Here is a 20,077-nt window from a genome sequence, read left to right on the forward strand (position 1 = left end):
AAATGCTAACTACACATAGAGAACTGAGCGATACTGCCACCAATCAAACACCAGTAATGCTCCTTAATGTCTTCAGGTTATTCTCCAAGTCTGCTGGCATTCACTCAGTTACTTTCTCTCATCTTTTACTTTATATATATTAAACTAAACATTTCTGTAAAGATGCAGTAAAAACCCTTGTGGACTTGACCCCATACAATCATCGAGTTGAGGACTTCATGTTGCCCCCTGGTGGTTGGCTGTGGTACAGTTTGCTTTTATTGATTCATGATTACCCATTGAGATGAATGAGATGGACAAGCTTTGATTTTTGTGAGTCTTTATTTCAGCAGCATTCAAATCGCCTCAGCCAGTGACAGAAGAGAACCATAATCAGTGATGAGAGGCAGAGGAGTGAGATGACCAAATAAAACAGGAATACAAGCTTTTTTCTTTTAAACTATCACTTGTGTTTGATTTGGTTTACGGTGAACAGAGAACATTTGCAAACTCACAGAACATCCATAGTACCCAGAGTGTTAAACTACAACTGTTCAGAGGCACAGAGTCTGACCGAAGCTTCAAACAGCAGTACCAACAGGAAAGCTTTAATGCTGCATTCAGGTCCAGTGGGAAACCAGAGAAAAAAACTCAAGACCAACGAAAGTCTCCCAAAGTTTGAGCACTTTGACTCTGTTCCAAACTAACCTTCAACAAGTCAGACTTTACAAACCGAGGACAAAACAACTGTGCAAAATTTATCACGTGCCTCAGTTTAAATAGAAAATGTCGCCTGTTTTAATATTATTAATCTGAAATAAATATATGGATTTACATTAAAATGAGTTTTCAACAAATTTCAGTTAATCTCTGACAAGAGTAAAATGAGCAAATCACCTATAATTATACAAATAAACTGAAAAAAAAGTGGATATTTGTATCTTCATCTGTAATCTTGTTTCGCAGCTATGGAATTACAGGTGTAAAGCTTAAATAATGAAAGTAAAATGAAACAAAAATGTTCAAGAGTGAAATCATTATTACTGTGCGACATGAACGCAGTATTTATTTGACAACACACAAAGTTAAATAATAGAGCAGTTTGGACAAGTCCAGTGTTGCCTCATGTTAAATAAAGTGCTTTCTTAGTTGTTTTTTTTTAGATTTTTTACAAGCTCATCATTCAGACATAATGAATATTACAGTGAAGCAAAAGCAAAAAGCAAAAACACTGCAGCAGATATTGCACCAAAAAAATAAAAAAAAATAAAGTGACATGAAATGGCTGGATGCTTTTCCTTCAAGTTATCCAAACTAAAGCATTCCCACAGAGGGATTACAGCAGAAAACAAAACAAAAAACACACACAATGCAGTTAATATCATGGATACACATAACGCACATTAACATGTTGAACTTCCGTTAATAATTTACAGTGAAATATACAGACATGCGTTCACCTGCAATGTAAGCTTATTCTAGAAACCCGCACAACACCGACACATCCGGAGAACTCCGTCAGGCAGAGAGCCTTTTTATTTCTTTTATTTCTTAGTTCCTCCAGTTTATTTGGAAAATGTGAAGATTAAAGAGTGAAATCTACCCCAGGTTCTGATTTGAGATGTCCAGAGTGTGAAAACAGGACAAAGACAAACATTTCCAAGCTGTCAGAGGAAGAGGGACAAGGAAGCGATTTCCAGGTTTCGCCAGTTTATCTACACTTGGGATGTTTGTTGATCAGCAGCATTTTTAGTGAAAGTTCACACACACACACAAAAAAGATTTGACGTTTTGCTGTCAAAATGTCTGGGTTTCGAACGGAGATGAAATCAAGACACTTGTTTTAATAAATTATTAGGGACAAATATGTAGGACATACGTCACAAAACGTTGGTGCTCAGAGATGTGTCTGGTAAAAAAAAAACCCCCCAAAAAAACAACAAAAATAAAACTCGTACCACACAAAGAAATTTAATGTATTCAGCTTAATATATAAAGTCTTCAGTCAATTTACAACCATAAAAGATGAAGCAAAGAAAACATTTTCAAGTAAAGAGCGGTGAAATTGGTTGAGGATAAACTAAGGAGAGTTGAAGAGTTTGGGACAAGATGGAAAACAACAAGAAACTGACGTTTTTCCCTCAGGAGGTTCAGTTATTGTCAACACCCAACAACATCACCATGATTTCAACATTTTATTGTAGAAATCATTTAAAAAAAAGGACAAATGACAAAAGATTTTATAAGTTACGGTTGATTTCACTAAGTCGATTCAATGGAAAGGAAAAAGAGTTAATCAATTATTGGTTGGACGACTAAATATTCAGGACGTCAGTTTTTCCAAGGGTCGAATACTTTATGTTTGTGTGCAAAATGTTTACCTTGTCAGGTTTGATTGTCTGAGTTCACGCTCACGCAAATTTCCAGACTTTTCCCAAAAAGTTCAGGGAAAAAAAAAAAATAGATAAATAAATAAATAAATAAATTACAGAAGCTGAAATCGTTTTTAAAAACAGCAGAGCGTTGGTGGCGAGCAGCTTGGCCGTGTTTGGCTGGACACCGCCGATGAGGCAACTCCTCATCGTGAAGGAATCTCCCTAAGATGAAAGGACCTTCAGGTTTAATCCAGCTCTCAGTCGTCACAGCTTGTGTGAATATTCACCTGCCTAATCCAGTGTAAGCCTTCGCTAAGAAACTGTTAATCTGCTTGCGTTTTTTTTTTTTTTTTTTTTTTTTTTTTATCACTCCCGAAATCCTGCCTGTGCTCTCTGAGCTTCAGATAAGAACTCATTAGCAGCAGCCGCATGTCCGAACCTTCCCCCGCTTTAACGACAAAGCGTACCAAGGTCAGAAGGGCGCAGGTGGAGCCTGAACACCCGGAAAGTGGAATGAAATGTAGAAACTTTTAACAAGGATCTCCTTGTTTTCTATAGCATTTTCAAGAAAAAAATAAAATAAAAATCAGACAAAACATTTTGGAACTGAAAAACTTTGGTGTGCATTTACTTTGATGTGTATTTTTCCAATCCAGTGGAAGATGGAATTTGGGGAGAAAAAAAAAAAAATAAGCAACCCGCCCAAACACCCGCGGGTTTTAACCGTGTATGTGTGATGATTCATTTAACAGGGAACAACAAAAGAAACACGAGGATGTGCTGCAATTCCACACGGATGCTGCTGCGGATCTGCGCTGCCATGGCAACAAGCCATAACTGCTACACCTGGGCAGAAGATGCCGTTCCACTACTGGACTAACAGCTGGTACTAAAAAGAAAAAAAATAATAATAATACTAATACAGCGGGCGAGGTGCGAGGGAGGGAGGAGGACGAGAGAGGCGGTCAGAGAGTCACGAGGCAGGTGAGCACTCCGCCATAAACATCTGTGTTTAGCCTGGAAACAAAACGACAAGAGGAAGAAAATAAAAAAACGCACAACTGGATCTCTGTTGGTTTGATGAAATATGACAAAACGCGCCAGCTTTTTGTTTTATCAATGCTTCCTGTTCTGAAAACACGATCATATGTATAATAGAGGTGGTTTCAATGTCGATGTCAATGCTAAAACTCAGAGATGCAGTTGACTTAAACATTTATCCTCTCTTCATTCTGTAGAAACGTACACAAAGTTTGACCGGATGAGATCCAAACTGTCGATCGCTCTTCATGCTGACTGAGTTTTGTTTGAATTTCTATATCACGTACTTAAAAATTAAAATATTTTTGGCTTTGCGACAGCCGTCTTTGAAAACAGGTGTGCTACAGTCAGCGCTAGCTTTGCGTAGCTAAATTAACTCAAACAGACTCTTGTAAACCTAAGTGCAATATTAATATATTTGATAAAAATGCTGAAATTAGGAATCCAAGTTGAAGATTCTCGCTCATGCTTAAAAATCTAAAACAGAACCAAATTATTTTGCATTTATTCTATGGATGCAATGGCTCCTGCATTTATTTATTATTAATGCTATTTTTTGGCATCGGGATCAATTATTTCACTCCCGACAGAATCATCCTTCACTGATTTCAGATTCTTTAGAGAAAAGTTTACTCTTTATCAACTTTTACTGTATTTATGAAAGGGAGAGCTTTTTAGTTTTCAGAGAAAACATTAAAAACTTGTATTTTCTGTGGTGAGCTGGATGTTTAAAAGGTCAAAGACAAAACAAACAAACAAACAAAAAAAAGAATTTGACTAAAACAAACCTTTTTTTCCACAGAAAATGAAAAGCATCAGATTTTAGGAGTTTATGATCTCAGAGAATGACATCTAATTAGTTTCATTTATTCCCACCAGTCAAAAACCCAGAAACTTTCTTTTTCTCATTAAAGCTTTAAGCTAAACGATGGAATCATCCAGTCGTATATAAAAAAAATCATCGCTTTCCTGAAAACTCACCAGCATCTGTGACTTAGAGTCGTTGCGTTGAAGCGAAGCCAGTTTGCATATTTCTGTGTCCGTTTGTTTTTTTTTTCCTAACGGTGTTGCATATTTTATTCCAGAGCCGTTTAATGTGAAAGCAGGCAGAGCTGACAGATATTCGCCGATACAGATGTCACAGGATCTTACTGGTGGGTTTGAGGCATCGGCGGAGCGAAAATGTCACTGGGTTCAAACTTCCTGAAGGAATCCAGGCGAGTGAATAACTCCTCGACTTAGCAAAATGTTAGGAACGGTTCTGGAAACGTGTCCCGGTTTCAGATCGGGCGCCGTGGAAATGTGACATTCCGGCTGAAAGCTGTTTCGGACGGCAAAACGAGGCCCAAATGTCAGGATTCGTTTGAGGAACAAAAAAAAAAGATGGTGAAACAAACGGCAGCTCCTCTGCTGAATGTTAACCATAAGATAACTCCTGTAAGGATTTAGATCCTTCAGTTCAGAGCTTGGATCAAACATTGCTTGGAGAAGGATTGAGAACAAATACTTTAATAGAAATGTCACAGAACGGCCATAGTGCGAGAGAGAAAAAGATCCCAGAATGGCGTTCTAAAGCGAAAGAGAAAAAAACTATCTCCACACAGCAAAAAAAACATTAAATATCAAGTATTTTTGTCCAGTTTCTAGTGCAAATATCTTAGCTCGGCTAAAATAAGACCTTCAGAAAGACAGCAGCTTGTTTTAAGTCAATACTTCCTTGATATTAATAAAAAAAAAAAAAACTAGTTCTATTGGAAGATTTTTTTCACTCATTTTTAAGTTTGAAGATCTGCCAATGGAAGTAGTATTTTTCCATCAACGTTAAGTATACACTTAAAAAGAAGCTATTAAAAGTTACTTTTAAGATAATACACTTGAAATTAAAAATAGCCAAGAGATTTGCCCTAGAAACTATACAAAGAAAAAAGACTTGGTAAGATTTTGTGTTTTTGCAGTGCAGCTTAAACAAATAGTTTGGAAGAAGATCTTACTTAAAGCAACAGCTAGACAAATCCAAATTCTTCCTTTAGGAAGGATGTTTTCCCTGTGAGAAGCTGGGGATTTAACCAAGAAGAAGAAGAAGAAGAAGAAAGTTCGAGGCTCAAAAACTTCAGAAGAAAAAGTATTTCCTCATGTCAAGGTTGTCTGAACGAAGAGATGATAGACAGCGGGCAGAAGGAAGAAGGGTTCCGTCTCTTCTGTGGCTGTGGAAAGGGAGAAAAAACTGGACCAGCGGTTAAAAAAGCAGAGAGGGTGTGTTGCTGAAGGTGAACTTAAGATATTAGATATCGGTTTGCAGATCAAGAACTCCAGTGTTATCCAGGGATACAGTGAGTGCTTTCGATGGAATGCAAAGAAGGCCGGGTTTCAAGTCGGAGACTTCATTTAAATTAACGCTAACACTTTTCCTCTCACAGAGGCTGGGCGCAGTCAGTCTGAAACTCATCAGAGGACCAATAAAGATTAAAATGTAAGCAGCAGCAGCAGCATGTGAAACATCTAAGGTTAGACTTTAAATGACGTTCGGTTCCAGCGATCCGCAGTGAGACGACGGCGTCTTCCAAATCAAAGGCACAAATCCATAGTTTTTATCCGTGACGTCTTCCGAGATCCAGGTGGTATCAGTCTTCCTAATGTAGTGCTTTTTTTGTTTAATCTGAGCTCAGAATATCAATATTAGGATTCAGGACGGGTACGGTCAATCAGTCGGCGTGTTTGATTGCTCGCCGCCTCAGTAGCTCTTTGGTTTGGGGAGACGCGACGATCCGGAGCCGAAGGCTTTCGCCTTCAGCCCCGGAGAGTTGACACGATCCAACAGCTGCTCCGACGGCCTCGCCTTCGGGGACGCCGGGGCGGAGCCGTTGGCGGCATGAGACAGGAAAAGGCGGAGCTTGGAAGGGTGCAGAGGCATCAGGGATCTGGAACCGGTCCCTCTCCTTTCCGTCTCTTCTTCCTCCCTCCCCGGCTTCCTCTGTGGGTTTCCATCGTCCGTCGCTCTTGTTGGGGTTGTGCAGGTGGCGGCGATTGGTTTAAAGGATGGGGGGAGACCATCAGGAGGCATTTCAGCGTGGGCGGGGTTACCTGAAGGCGGCGCTTGGTTTGTCAGTGGTTCCTGGTCTTCCTGATGGGAGGAGTGAAGTACCTGTGACTGAAAACAAACAACAAACAAACAAACAAAAAAAAAAAACACATTTTAGGTCTTCATCAGCTAACGGACACACACCTGGCTCTGATTTTCGACTAACATAAAAGCTTGGTTCTGGACAGGTTTTGCAACAACATAAACCTCCAGCTCTTTGTTGCATAATTTATCAGGTGTTGGAGCTGAGAAGAGACGGAGCGAGCTGTTCTGTCAGGTGGACAATCGTTTCACACATCCACACTTTGATCCGAGAGTCAAACCGCTTCGATTCATCTGCGTGTTCGCTTTCATCTGTTTGTGTGTGTGTGTGTGTGTGTGTGTGTATACGGCTTGATTACAACACCGTTACAACGTTATTTAAATTTACTTGTTGGTTTTGCTTGCTTCCTGTTGTAGTTGCTGATTACTTTTCCTCTCACAGCTCATGGCAGCCCTCTCTGTGGTTATTGAGTGGAAAAGCAAATGACTTAAGTGCTTGTTGTTCAGAGCTAGGGGACTTGTGTCAAGCTGTCACGAAAATCATTGAAAAAAAAAAAAAAGCTGTTTAAAATGATCACATTCGTGCGTGATGTCATTTTTCGGAGAGCTCAGAACAGAAACAAGCCGTTTTCACCTGTAAGTGTTTTTGCCGAACTGAGCACAGCTTTAACTGATGATAGTAACAAAAGCGTGTACCCTGCTGCGACTGAATTATCAGGCTAACTTTACCTATTTTCTGTACGTTCGTGCATCGTTTCGGGGGAAATGTTTGTTTTATGTCTTATGGGGCGGGGCAATAAATCAATAACAATATATAAAATAATAGAAACATGATCGACAGCAACAGATAGTACGACTGATAAAAGGTTCAACATATAGAATATTCATCGAACTCCGATCCAGAGCCTCACAGCATTCTGGGAAATGTAGGCAGAGGAAAGTCTTTATCTCCTCAACCTCTCACGGTGAGCATCAGCTCACTCTCTCGCTCTGTGGTTACCCAACGACAACTTGTTGAGTAACATGCGCAGCAGCAGTTTCAGGTTTTGCCACTGTGCCTCATAACAGCTTAATAATAATAATAATAATAATAAAAACAGCATGGAGTGAAAATTGTGACTAAAAGAAGAAAGGTCACACTTTTAGTCAGTTAAAAAGCTGATCAATAATTATCAATAGACTGATATGAAATTCTTATGTGGCGATACAGTTTTCAGGAATATCGTCCAGCCGTAATATCTTGCTTAACTAGTGATGTGTGTCCTCTACTTTAGTCACTTTACTTTAAGAAATCCATTTTTACTTTCACACTATAATATATTCATGATTGATTGCCGTCGGTGAATCCTCAAACTGTTTATTATCTAAAAATTGGAAAACGAAGACAAAGCTGATTACATTTCCAGCTTTCTAACCTTTTATCCACTTCTGATGTTTAAATTTGTTTAAGGAATGGGCATTTAGACAGACAGATATATGTCAATAATTTGGGGGGAAAAAAACAACCTTTCAACCTTTCCAGACTTTCCAAAAGTTTGTAGTGGAAAATTAGAGAAAACTGTGGTTTTCAGTTATGTAATTTCAGTCTAAAGTAGTTATGAAGACATATTTTGGAGAAACACAGTTTAGACATATTTGCTGGAAAAAACAAACAAACTCCTGGATGATATCAGCAGTTCAGGGTAAGAAACTAAACATTAACTGGTAAACACCGACATCTGGTGGCTAGAAAAGGAACTGCAGCCTGTTGGTATCCGCATTTCCGACTGAGACGTTTCAATCCAACCTCATAAAACATGCATGAGCAGCCAGAGTGAATAAAAAGGACAGAATGTAAACTCAAAATCACAAGAAAATTCACAGAAATGACGAGATACCTTACAGAGAATGGTGATGACAAATGAAGAGCACTCTCCTATTTTCTCTTATTTTCTTTCTTCTCTTTCTGCTGCCAACCCTTTCCAACCCTCTAAGTGTTCTGAGGAGATACTAACATAAAGTGCTGAACCTCCCAAACTGCCCTCTTATGAGCCCCCCTGGGGCCCATCAGGGCTATAATATCTCGCCACATCGCATCATATCACTAAAATCAACAATTAGAATCGTTACAATAATGGGTAAACATGAGCTTGTCGAGCTGAGCTGCAGGCAACGAGCTGCTGTCAAACTCCTCAATTACCCTGGAAATTATTAGGACTGTAATGGAGCTCTGCAGAAATATGGTTAACACGCAGATGAGGAGAAACACAGGGCACTCACAAATGAAGTGAATAAGGCTGATTATTGGGCAATTACTGCATGTACTGCTACGGGCTTCTTTGGTCAACAGTGACACGGGAAAAAGAGCAACCGAGACAGGCTGGGTTTTACTGTGAATAAAATGCCTGTTGGAAGGATAAGGTGCTTATTTTTACCTTACAAGGGTGAGAAGTTCAATAACTTAAATCTCAGTTTAGCTCAGAGAAAAGACAAAAGCTCAGAAACTCCATCTCAGACTCGACACAATGCAGTCAGCATGTTAAACGTTGAAGTTCATGACAGGACAGTTAGAAAAGGAAGAGTTATTGGAAGAGTTGAAGGATAACGCGTCTTCTTTCCAAAAGCAAGTGTGACTGCACCACTAAGAATTGCCAAGTTATGTCTGGATGAAAGAGGAACGCTTCTGGAACGTCTCATACTAATTTGCAATGCTTCATTAGAGTAGACCATGAACTCATCTGTTTTTCATTAGAGAACCAAACGGGAGGACATTCGTATGTCAGCTGAACCTTAGTTCAAACCGGTTGGTTTGATCCGGTTTGAACCAACAGGAGAGCAGACCTGGAACTCACTGGAGTGTTTGCATGTTCAGCCTAACTTGGGACCGCTGACAAGACGAGCTGCAGAGCAGAGATACTCAAATCCAGGAACAGAGGGCCGGTCAATGCACCCTTAGACAGGCAAAGTGGAAAGATCCATAGTCTTGTTGTAATGAGACCACTTATCCTGACTGTGTGAATTCTTCGCTCTCATACTTGGAGTGTAATTTCATTGATTGGAGCCCTTTTGGACTTTGACGGATGGACAGGAAACGGGATCATCCTGACAACTTGTTTTATCTTGACATGGACGAGACTAAAGTTTGTTCTATTGTTGCTAAACTTCCATCGGAAAAGAATTCATCCTCTTGAGGACCACCCTTCAAGATCGATCCCAAAGATATGCATTCCTACTCCTAAGTCTGAGCTTGGAATAATGGGGCAATGGATTTGTTCAAGTCAGAAAATAGAAGTAGTGGTATTAAAATTCAAATGATAAAAGTTGGGTTATCTGAGAACAGATGGTGTGCGAGTGCCGGAGTTGGGTTTCTTGAGAAGGTTTGGGATTTCCGAACTGCTGCAATATTACTTTACAGAGGTGGATAAGACCGCCTTAGCCAGTTCCTATGTTGTTAACGCTTCGATCAGCTCAAGGGGTTGACACGATTGCCTTCTCAGAAACGCTTTGAAACAAAAACTCAGAGCTTTCTGAGAAACGGCTGAAATGCCCACAATATTTAAATTAATCTGCACAGCAGCTTGAGAGGACTTAAGGGTTTTGTCTGATGTGAAGCAATCATTTGCAGAGAGACAACCATGTGTTATCTGCAGCTTTCAGCAACTATAAGTCCTTTTAAGACCTTTTGAAATTCAATACAGAAAAAAAAAATAAATATATTGGATGGCTGAGAAATTGTGTATTACAGTGAGGCATAGCAAAACCTGTGAACTCAGCTTGGATCCCATGATGCAGTCAGAAAAGCTGGAAAGCTAGCTCTTTAGCAAGGATATAATACCAGCTAGTAACCGGGAACCTCATCTGCAAAGCAATGACGATGTTTACTTGCAACATTAAATAGTCCCACCACAACAAACCGTAAACAAGGCCAACTTACATTTTCTTAATAAATTTAAGGCTTTAATTTTAGAGACATAAATTTAAGAATTTTAAAGGATGCGCAGACACTCTGGTGTTAAACTACAATTTCCACAATCTTCAGCTGCTCAGCAACTGGCCTCCAGGTGGCAGTATTATCAATGAACGTTAATCTGTATTTTACCATCAACGACTACATCAGTTCGGAGTGTGACTAACTTTCTCCAGTTGTGATTTACAGCACCAGCTCAGATTACACAGTCCTCACAGATAGCTTGCTTTGTGGGAATCACAGTGGGAAAATGGAGGGGAGAAAACTGAAAATGAGGAGACGGAGAAGGTTTGACTGCAAGACAAAGGAAAGTTGCTACCGTACCAAGCTTTGTCACTGAAGTAAAGCACAAGATTTTCCACTCCTGAGCGAAAGCATGGAGAAGAGACACAGAGAGGAGAGGAGGAGGAAAGGTTAGAGGGAAAAAAAGCTAAAAATAGTCAGTTTTCATTGCAGTTTAAAGCACAAGGAAGATTTCCTTTGTTAAAGAGGTCGGGACCAACAATCCTCCCAGAATTTCTGAAGGTCTTTCAGTTTATTTGCACTTTCATTTTTCATTCACTCTCAGTCTAGGATTTGTCCATTTTCAGAAGAGTATGTTCTTTGTTTGTTAAGCCTTCTATTTCTCATTCAGGCACTTAATGAGCCGGGGTTTTGTTGACAAGGACAATTTAGTGTAAACCGAATTTTCAGAGAAATTGTTTTGAGCCGAATGTCACGGAGGTCAAAACTGAATCCTACTTCTCTTGTCAAATCTCTGCAAATTGTCATAGATGACAGAGAAAAAGAAGGATCTTAGCTGCAACGAGGGGATTTCCAAAGAGGTGAAAACCCCAAACGTTGACGCTTCTCTCCTGGGTCTTGACAAGGTTTCCTTTACTTGGAAGACATGCTCATTTGTTTGGGGATGTAACCTCAACTCGTTTAGTCGCGTCGAGTTATTGAGGAACAAAATGTGCAAACGTACTTTGAAATACCTTCAAAAAGCCTTGGAGAACTATTGATCAGGAGGGCACAGAAGCCCTGGCTGCTTGGAAGGAAACCTGGATGGAAAGCATCGAGAAAGCTGAATTTCAGTAAACTCATGTCTGAGGTCAGTTTGCAGTCAGGCTTGCTGATAAATATCCCAATGGGTGAGTTAGGAGAATCTCTTTGATTTGGGGGGAAATGTGTTTCGAACAGATGATTCAGAGACGGAGCCGGTAGAGCAGATTAATCCTAGAACATCAATGGATCGGTTCAGGCAAACCTGAACTGCATCCTGCTCAGACAGGAGCTTCAAAGGTTTGAAAGCGATAGCAAGAACTTCCTCCAAGTAGATTCGGCTATTTCTGTCAAAACTGTTGCATTCATGAGTAGTTTTTCAAAATTTTCTGTTCATTTTTAAAACAGTAAAGGCTAATTAGTGAACGTCTGGTGAAGGAGTCTTGACAGTTTTGTGACTCACTCTTTCTAGCAAGGTGGGAGGGGATGCTTGGCTTGGGCCTCCCCCTGATAGGCCTGGAGCGCTGATACTGCCAGGGTGGAGAGAGGAAAGGGACAGGAGGAAACACCTGAGACGGAGACGGGGACAAAGAGAGATGGAGAAGATGCTGATACTCCACATGGAGAAAAGACGACAGGATAGATGAGGGACGAGGAGAAAAAAAAAAAAAAAGAAGGTAGCCCTCTCAGAAAGTTTCCCCTTAAATAAAAGGATTTAAAGCTAATAAGTGAAACGAGGAACAAAAAAGAACGTGGAGTAAAAATAGCCGCAGGTAATGGAAGTGAGATTTCAGAGTGAGGAGAATAAAAGCCGCTTTCTGCCTGCACAGTTTGTAAAAAAAAAAAAAAAAAAAAAGAAATACAATCAGAAATTCATGAATCAGAGTCGGAGATGGTGCAACCGACGGCAAGAAAATTTCTAAATTATAGGTTCTGTTTGTGGATCAGCCTCGATTTAATTCATAATGAAAGTGTTCAAGTATGTGTGTGTGCATGTGTGTCAGTGTGTGTTCTCACAGTGTGTTCTCTCCACGGTGTCTGCGAGGCCACACACTCGCTCTTTGTCACACTTGTCTGCGTTTGCTGCTCCATCCTTCCAGACGCCTCCTGACAGCGACACCTGGTGGTCAGCGTGGGAACAGTCTGCACACGCACACAATCTTCAGTCGTACACAAGTAGACAGTGACTAAAATATTTAATATTTATTAATGTCTAAAGTTCTCAAGGCTGTGACGGGCTTTTTTTAATCCCTTTTTTTTAACTAAAACTGAGAAAACTGAAGCTGCAGCAGCATCAAACTCACCAGTTGCATGGTTAGCTGTGCGATGGTCCGGTCTCGGCTCCTCAGTTCCTCCCGGAGCTGCTGCACCTCCTGAAGGAGCGCCTCCACCTACAGACAGGTGGAATGTTGAGCCGAGGGATTATGGGAAATGTAGGCTAACACAGAAGACTAACAAGGCTGAACTTGCTGACCTGCGAGTCTGAACTGTGAGACAAGTCGTTTGTTTCTGGACTTAGTGTGTCTGTGGTCAGAGTGTCGTCGTCCAAATCCTCCTCCTAAAGAAGAAAAAAAAAAAAAGAAAGAAAAAAAGAGTGGAAATAAACATATTTAATACATAAAGACATGGTTAAATTAGAAACAAGATTAGGCTTATAGATGTCTTGATTCATTCAATATTTTGATGACTCATATTTAATATATAAACTCTCAATTTCTTCTGGAGCCTGCCATCAAGGCTCCAGCAGCCAAATGTAAAGTTTTTTTAAACCATGCTTGGAAAATAAACAATGGATGATCTGACGTTTGCTGCAGACTTCTAAGTTTCACGTCTGTTTAGACAAACTGTTGGTGAGGAAGAGCGTTCCCTTTCACCTGCAGCAGCAACCTCTGCAGGAACTCCAGCTGTGACCGGACTGCAGAGCAGTCCTCAGCGAGTTCCTCCACATCCAGACCCAGAGCCTGAGGAGCTGGAGAGCAACAGGCCGACCTGCAGAGTTTTAACCAATGTTTACAGAAGCAGGCAGAAAATGCAAAGGGAAGCTGTGATTTTAAGAGGATGGAGGAAAGAAAGACTGGCAGAGCACGCTACCTGATTTTATCCTCCTTTGTCTCAGGGTCCTGAGAGAGTTTGTAGCACTGGATATCACTGTGGACCGACCATATGACAGATTCAGAGTTAGAGAAGTAAAAAAAAAAAAAAAAACACACAAAAAAATTAAGATTCCCAGCATGAATTCAGTTTAAAAAAAAAAATCCACCCACATCGACTTCTTAACTCATCGTCAAGGTCTGCAGAAGCCTTAGATATCTGTAGTGGTGTTTATACGGCTCTGAAAGCGCTCCAAAGGTGGAAATTGGCCTCGAGTCTAACCAGTGGTGTCGATGTGCTGAAAGCTCAAGCAGCCTTCACATACTGAGAATATTTAAACATGAGCAGAGTTCACCTCATCAAGCTGTGCGCTGTAAGATTTTCCTATTTTTTCCCCATCCACAGAAAAAAAGAGGTTAAATCTCCACATCTTCCAGAAAGTTCTGCCATTTTTCTGCCTCATCTGAAAACACCTTCCCTCATCCTCCCACCCACCCACGGCCAGATGTGGCGCCCTGGGCTGGAGCCTGTTTTGGTGCCCAGTAAACTAAGAAACAATAATTTTTCTAATGCAAATTACAGTTTGTTAACAGGTAGCCCTTTACGTCAGCAGATATGAACTGATGCATTGTAAGTTTAATACTTCCTCTTGACAATAAATAGTAATGTTCTGTACAAAGAACTGGTTTTACTAGAATATTGTTTATACTCATAAAAATCCTAAAATAATACAACCACCATGAGTTTTATACAAAATTAAATTATTTCAAAACGCTCATTCACTTACAAGAAAATAAAAAGTTTTTGATGCCCCCAACAACTGGAGCCCTGGGCTACTGCCCCTGCAAGGCCAGCTCCCACCATCAATTTCAGTCAAAGTGAAATTAGCTGCATTTTCATTACAATCAGAAATGAATAACACTGTTGATATTCTGCAAATGTTGAACCCTTATCATGCGATAAGTCATTAAATGCCATCCTCCTCCTACAACTAGTACAACATCCAGGTGGTTGGTCACATGACTTGTATGATGCAAGAAAAAAGGTTTTCCACTCCTGTTTTGTGAAATCAATTTGGAAAACAACTTCATCCTAGCACAAAAACCTTTTACTGAAAAACATTTTTCCACCCCCGCCCCCAAAATTGGACTCGATTCAATTAAGAAAATTTACTTTCGCAATTCGGAGCTATAATTGCAACAGAGACACATCTGCCAGTGGGAGGAAAACTCATAAAGGGATCATTTTTCCTGAATGCACCACTACTGTAGCTCTATCATATGCTAGAAATCGTAAGATGGTTTGATTTAACTATAAACAGCCTTAGATAATAAACCAGTTGTCTTCTCACCTCTCCATGTCGTTGTCCTGCGTTCCCCAACAGAGCTGTCTTCTTCTCCACTGAGCCATGCTGGACAGCCCCTCTCCATCTGCAAGGTTCAGTTTCTCAAGGTCATTTTCAGCAGATGCAAAGCAGGAAGTGACACCAAATGTCCTTACACATCCTCATGAGGATTCTCTTCCTCAGAGAGGACAGCAGCAAACGTGTTTCTTTATCGGACTCTACATAAACATACCGCTATGCAGCGAGGAGTCCTCTGGGAAATCTACGTCCAGCATGAGGTCATCGTCACCCAGATCACAAGAGTCCAGGTTGTTTAAGAGATCCTGTGTAAAAGTACATCTTTAGGGAAATGTTTGGATAGACTGAAAGCATCAAACATCAAGTTTTAGAAAAGAAAAACAAGGAAAACTGATATTGGACATTATTTGAGTCCATTCCAGCTACAGTCTATCGGATATTTGTGACATTAAAAATGACATTAAAGATGATTTTTAAAAAAACAAATCACCTCGGGTGTATTCTCCGTCACATTTTTAATGGTTCCATGAAAAATTCTTGTTTTTTTTTTTTCTTTCTGATGTCGACATCGTTTTCCAGAAAAGTGTGGAATTTCAGAAGGATTTATTTGGATAATTATGATTAGAAAAATCCAGAATTTCTTATCATACAGACAATTCTTTTAAATCTCATTGTGTGAAGTTTGATCCCTTCCTTATTTTTTTATGCTTCTTTAATGCCTTTGTGCCATCTAAACTGGAGTTAGTTTGGGAACTTCTGATCAAGTTTAAAGATAGTATAGTTGTACTTTTTGGGAATTTGAATTAGTTGTGAATACATCCAAGTTCAATCAGTGACTTATAACCCAAAACGAGAAAGAGAGTTGGACAAAATCCGCATGTCAAAGACATCATATGATTAAAAATCATGTAAATCGTTTTAATAAGCCATCTGTTTTTCACAAAATTCTAAATGTTATCTTCTGCAAATGAACTTAGCAACAAAGTCTCGAAATTCAAAAATTGTTTCAGATTCAGTTTTGCTTTTTTCTCCCCCATACTCAACCAGAAATTGGTAAGAGAACAACCCCGAAGAGCAACACTGACTCCTGGTGGTGACGACAGACAAACACAGGTGTAAATTCAAACAGGAGAAAGACTTCAGCCTTCAGCCGAGAGCTCGTTAAAGTCCTCAGATCGTTAACGGCCCGCGCTCGTTAGGATCAAGCACTGAGCGAGCCACAGCTCATTAACACAGAGGACACACTGAGACAGCAGGCCCATTAACAGCCTCTCTGCATCACTCACTGAGTCCACCGGCTGAACTGAACTGAAGGTCGGAGCCCGGGCCTAAGCCTGCTGATCCTCCTTCAGCTTATCTGAAACCTCCGCGCTTCGTTTATCGGATCCAAATGCTTATCTCACAGAAACCGCAAAAGCAGCAAAGAGTCAATGTCGGGTGAATAATTATGAAATTAGACGAAACGCAGAGCTGATTAATTTTCTCAGCTGTGACATTAATCTGCTCAAACTGCTTATTTGATCAGGGAAAAAGATGTAAGTTTGAGAGGTTCTGGTCCTCCAGAAATGATATTGTGTTTTGAATACATTTTAAAAAATGTATACCAGTAAGAACTTAGCTTTGTATGCTGCAAAAGAATAAGAAAAAAAAACCTGAATCTGGTTGGGTTGTACTTAGCAGAAGGGGACATCAGAGGGCGCCAGAGAACGTTGTTTAGACTTTTTCAAACAGTGCTACAAATTTTATTGATGCTTAAAGGTCCATCCAAGCTGCACCTTCAATAGATTATGGTTCTTATGTGAAATCTAAAGCAATAACATCAGCCTGATATGAAATTTTCATATTTGGCTTCTGGTTTCTGGGTCCTGTGAAGCAGAGAAGTCCTTTATTGGCAGGAGGGGGGAGGGGGTTCTTAAAAGTGGATTGATTTTGTGAAAATACACCTGCAAAGGAACAATCTCCAGGGGAAATATGGAATATCAGTCCAATAATCTTATAAATGCATTCCCCTGACTGAACTGTGGAGTTATGCTGCCACATATGTACAGTTCCAACCCCTAGAGTCTGGAACAGCTCTAATATTTTGCTAGAAACCTTTAGCTGTTTGTGAGGAGTAATAAACCGATCTCCCCCTCTGGTTACAGCAAGAACAAATAACTGTCAGCTGAGTAAACGATGAGGTCTAGACTCCTTACGATGCTGTTGATGTCCGAGTCGAAGCTCCCGATGTGGTGGGTGGTGTTGCTGTTGGTGTGGATGGAAGCAGTAGTGGTGACGCCCCCCAGAGGCTCCAGACCTTCCTCGTCCCACATGTAGGTCCCCCCAGAGCCACAGCTGTCAGAGGGGGACAGGTCCAGAGAGGAGCCACCCTGCGAAACGGAAAACCTCAGGATGATTTCGATTTGAACTGACGACAGTCTAAGGTATATTCTAGAAATGCTCTTTATTCTTTTTTTTGTGAGTTTTTCTCCAAGAGCAGATTATTTCTTTCTGCAAAAACACTCAATCGCATTGCGTGAGGTCCTATCTTTGTCTCGTCAGTCTTTTAATATTTGACCGAAATGTTTCTTTTTTTTCTTTTTTTTTTCTTTTTGAGACTTATTTCTAAACCTTTGTGGCAAATTCTAATCTAGTGTTCCTGATTTTCTTGCTGTGGACAATTACACCCTCATTGTTTTGACCACAAGCCATTTCTCCCGCTGGCTTTAGACTCTCGAGTTTGTTTTGGTTGTAGCTTTACAATGCCCTGCGCTATAGATCGCTTCCTGCTTTTGAAGCGATCTCTTGTCTGCCTACACCCATATTTGCATTCAAACCGCGCCACAGCTGACTTCAACCGAACCGAGACCTAGGTTTTCAGGCGGACCAGAGTTTGCTTTTTTTTTGGTCTGCATCATTGTTTAAATTGTGCATTCACATCTCTGCAAATGAACTGGACTTTCTAGACACACAAACTAGAGTTTGGCTAAGGTGCACTAAACAGAGCTAGAGTAGAAATAAAATTTAAATGTAAAGCATTTGTTCGACCACCAGCTGAATCACTACCCTAAGGTTTTCTGCCATTGCTGTTACATCACATTAAGGCCGCACAACATCTCCTCTCACACCGAACTTCTTAAGTACAAGCTAACAGCTGTGTGGGACAACGTCACGTCCAGCTCTGAGACAAATCATTTCTACAGGTTAAGAATTGAAACGTTTGCTGAAATAGGCTTTTGTGAACAGAAAACGATTGTTCCTGTGATTCTGCTCCACTCATGTTTGAAAAGAACTCAAAGCAGGAACCACATGAAGCATTTTCGGTCCAGATGTCCAATGAACTTGGTGGGACAGTTGCAAAGCCGCAGCTTGCTGATGGGAGTGTTTAAGCTTCCAAACAATGAACTGATGAGTTCACCTATCTTTGCTTTGGGTGGGGTCAAACTGCACCTGCAGCATCTACAGAGAGTAACAAAAAGCCGTGTTTGTTTTGGATTAATTATTCAGAGCTGTATAATGTGAATACGTAAGTTTTTTTTCCTAGATGAAAATCTGGAGAAAGATCTTGAGTTATCTCACTGCACATTTTCAACTTGTAATGCTTTATTTCAGGAAAACGGCTTCAGTTGGGGTCAAGATATCTTGACCTGGACATCAAACAGGAATTCAACATTTTTATAAATTTCGAGGTAAACCAATAAGCTGAGGCGTACTCAGGTAACGGCGAGGAAACAAACACATTACAGTTTAATTCTAGGATCTTATAATGGCTAAAATAAAAGGTTATTTTGAAATATGACCTAAAAGCGTAAGGCAATTTCAATTTATGTTGTTTTTTTTAGAAGATAAAGTTAGATAAAAACACTCGATGTATAGAACTCTACTCTGAATTTACAGCTGTGGAAACAGGATTAGATAAAGCTGAACAATCTGGCAACCTCTGCTCCAGAATGTTAACTCACAGCCATTCATCAGCAAAGAAGTTAGAAATACTACAGGTTTGTGTGCTTGGATCAATACATTTAAATTTATATGAGGCCTTAAAATTGACATTTTTGGGTTACTTTGAGGAAAGAGCTAAAGAAAAAAAAGTTTTGGATCTTAGGACAGGAAAACCTCTGCAGGAGCCGTCACATTGATCTGGTTCAGTAAGTGGACCAGATAGATTAATGGACCGATGATCTCTAATAGTATAGTTAATCTGAGTTTAAGCACCTTTTGACTATTTTTCACCCATATATTTTAATCAAAACAAAATAGGAAAAGAAGTATTGTTTAAAGTTTTGTCTAACTGGTTTAAACCCGTTACCTGTTCATGATAGTCAGGCTGACTTGACTTTCTCCGACGGGCAAGTTGGTTAAGTCGGTGCTCGTCTTTATCACCTGGACACAAAAACAACTTTTCTTTCAGTTGGAATAGTTAAAGTATTTAGCTGACCTTAACAGCAACTTTAAAAAAAAAATCACCTCTGATGGAAGTCCAGTCCAGACTATCATCCAGGAAGCACAGTCCTGTTGTCTTGGCGACCGTGCTAATCGCGTCCTTGTCGTCATCCAGCCTGGTGCATGACTGGTCGAGTCCCGAGTCATCCTCCTCGTTTTTGGATGAAAACAGTAAGATGCCAACTCCTCCGTTTCCTGACAACAACAACAAAAAAAAGAAGAGAACGTATTAAAATGCAAAACGTAACGGAGATCGGTCACACAGAGTCTAGTTCTGATTTTGAACACAGAGGATTTTTCATGTAATGCCACATTATTCACATAAACGCATCACCGACCAACGCATTTTCTTTGTTATGTAGCTTCTATGCTAATATTTACAGCAAAACATCAATCAATCAATCAAATTTCATTTGCATAGCACATTTCAGCAGCAAGGCATTTCAAGGTGCTTTACATAATTAAAATAAAAACAGCATGTGACATTGAATAAAGTAAGAAAGAGAAAGAGTGTCTCACCGAGGTTGTCAAAGTCATCCATGTATTCCTGGCTGATGTCATTCCTGTCCAGGGAGGAAGTGGAGGACAGGGACATGTCCTCAAGCGTCTCACCGACAATCGATCCCACTCCCTGGGACGCAAGGTCGTCAGAAAGCTGCTCCATCTCCGGAGCATCTGGAGAGTTTTCTGCAGGCAGATCAGATACAGAGTTGAAACCAGACCAGAATGAGATCAGAGTCTTCAAATCTAAAAAT

At 40.2% G+C, this 20,077-nt stretch overlaps 1 protein-coding gene across 2 annotated transcripts in view; it reads right to left on the reverse strand.

Annotated features, from left to right (window-relative positions):
* Nucleotides 1-304: 304 nt before the first annotated feature.
* ccser2b (coiled-coil serine-rich protein 2b) overlaps nucleotides 305-20,077 on the reverse strand; it is a 36,298-nt gene continuing 16,525 nt past the window's right edge. Inside the window, exons 3-16 of one of the 2 annotated variants that reach the window (XM_007565218.2) lie at nucleotides 19,842-20,009; nucleotides 19,347-19,517; nucleotides 19,189-19,262; nucleotides 17,096-17,269; nucleotides 15,115-15,205; nucleotides 14,889-14,967; nucleotides 13,538-13,594; nucleotides 13,321-13,435; nucleotides 12,921-13,004; nucleotides 12,751-12,837; nucleotides 12,464-12,589; nucleotides 11,910-12,015; nucleotides 10,787-10,826; nucleotides 6,395-6,543 (exon numbers count right to left, since the gene is read on the reverse strand). In XM_007565218.2, the coding sequence (XP_007565280.1) occupies nucleotides 6,498-6,543; nucleotides 10,787-10,826; nucleotides 11,910-12,015; nucleotides 12,464-12,589; nucleotides 12,751-12,837; nucleotides 12,921-13,004; nucleotides 13,321-13,435; nucleotides 13,538-13,594; nucleotides 14,889-14,967; nucleotides 15,115-15,205; nucleotides 17,096-17,269; nucleotides 19,189-19,262; nucleotides 19,347-19,517; nucleotides 19,842-20,009 (1,418 nt within the window). In that variant the 3' untranslated portion in view covers nucleotides 6,395-6,497. Of the gene's footprint in view, nucleotides 6,544-10,786; nucleotides 10,827-11,909; nucleotides 12,016-12,463; nucleotides 12,590-12,750; nucleotides 12,838-12,920; nucleotides 13,005-13,320; nucleotides 13,436-13,537; nucleotides 13,595-14,888; nucleotides 14,968-15,114; nucleotides 15,206-17,095; nucleotides 17,270-19,188; nucleotides 19,263-19,346; nucleotides 19,518-19,841; nucleotides 20,010-20,077 lie in introns of both variants that reach the window. The other variant, XM_007565217.2, reaches the window with a different exon arrangement.

Source organism: Poecilia formosa, unplaced genomic scaffold (genome assembly GCF_000485575.1).
Source record: "Poecilia formosa unplaced genomic scaffold, Poecilia_formosa-5.1.2 Scaffold173, whole genome shotgun sequence".
NCBI lineage: Eukaryota > Metazoa > Chordata > Actinopteri > Cyprinodontiformes > Poeciliidae > Poecilia > Poecilia formosa.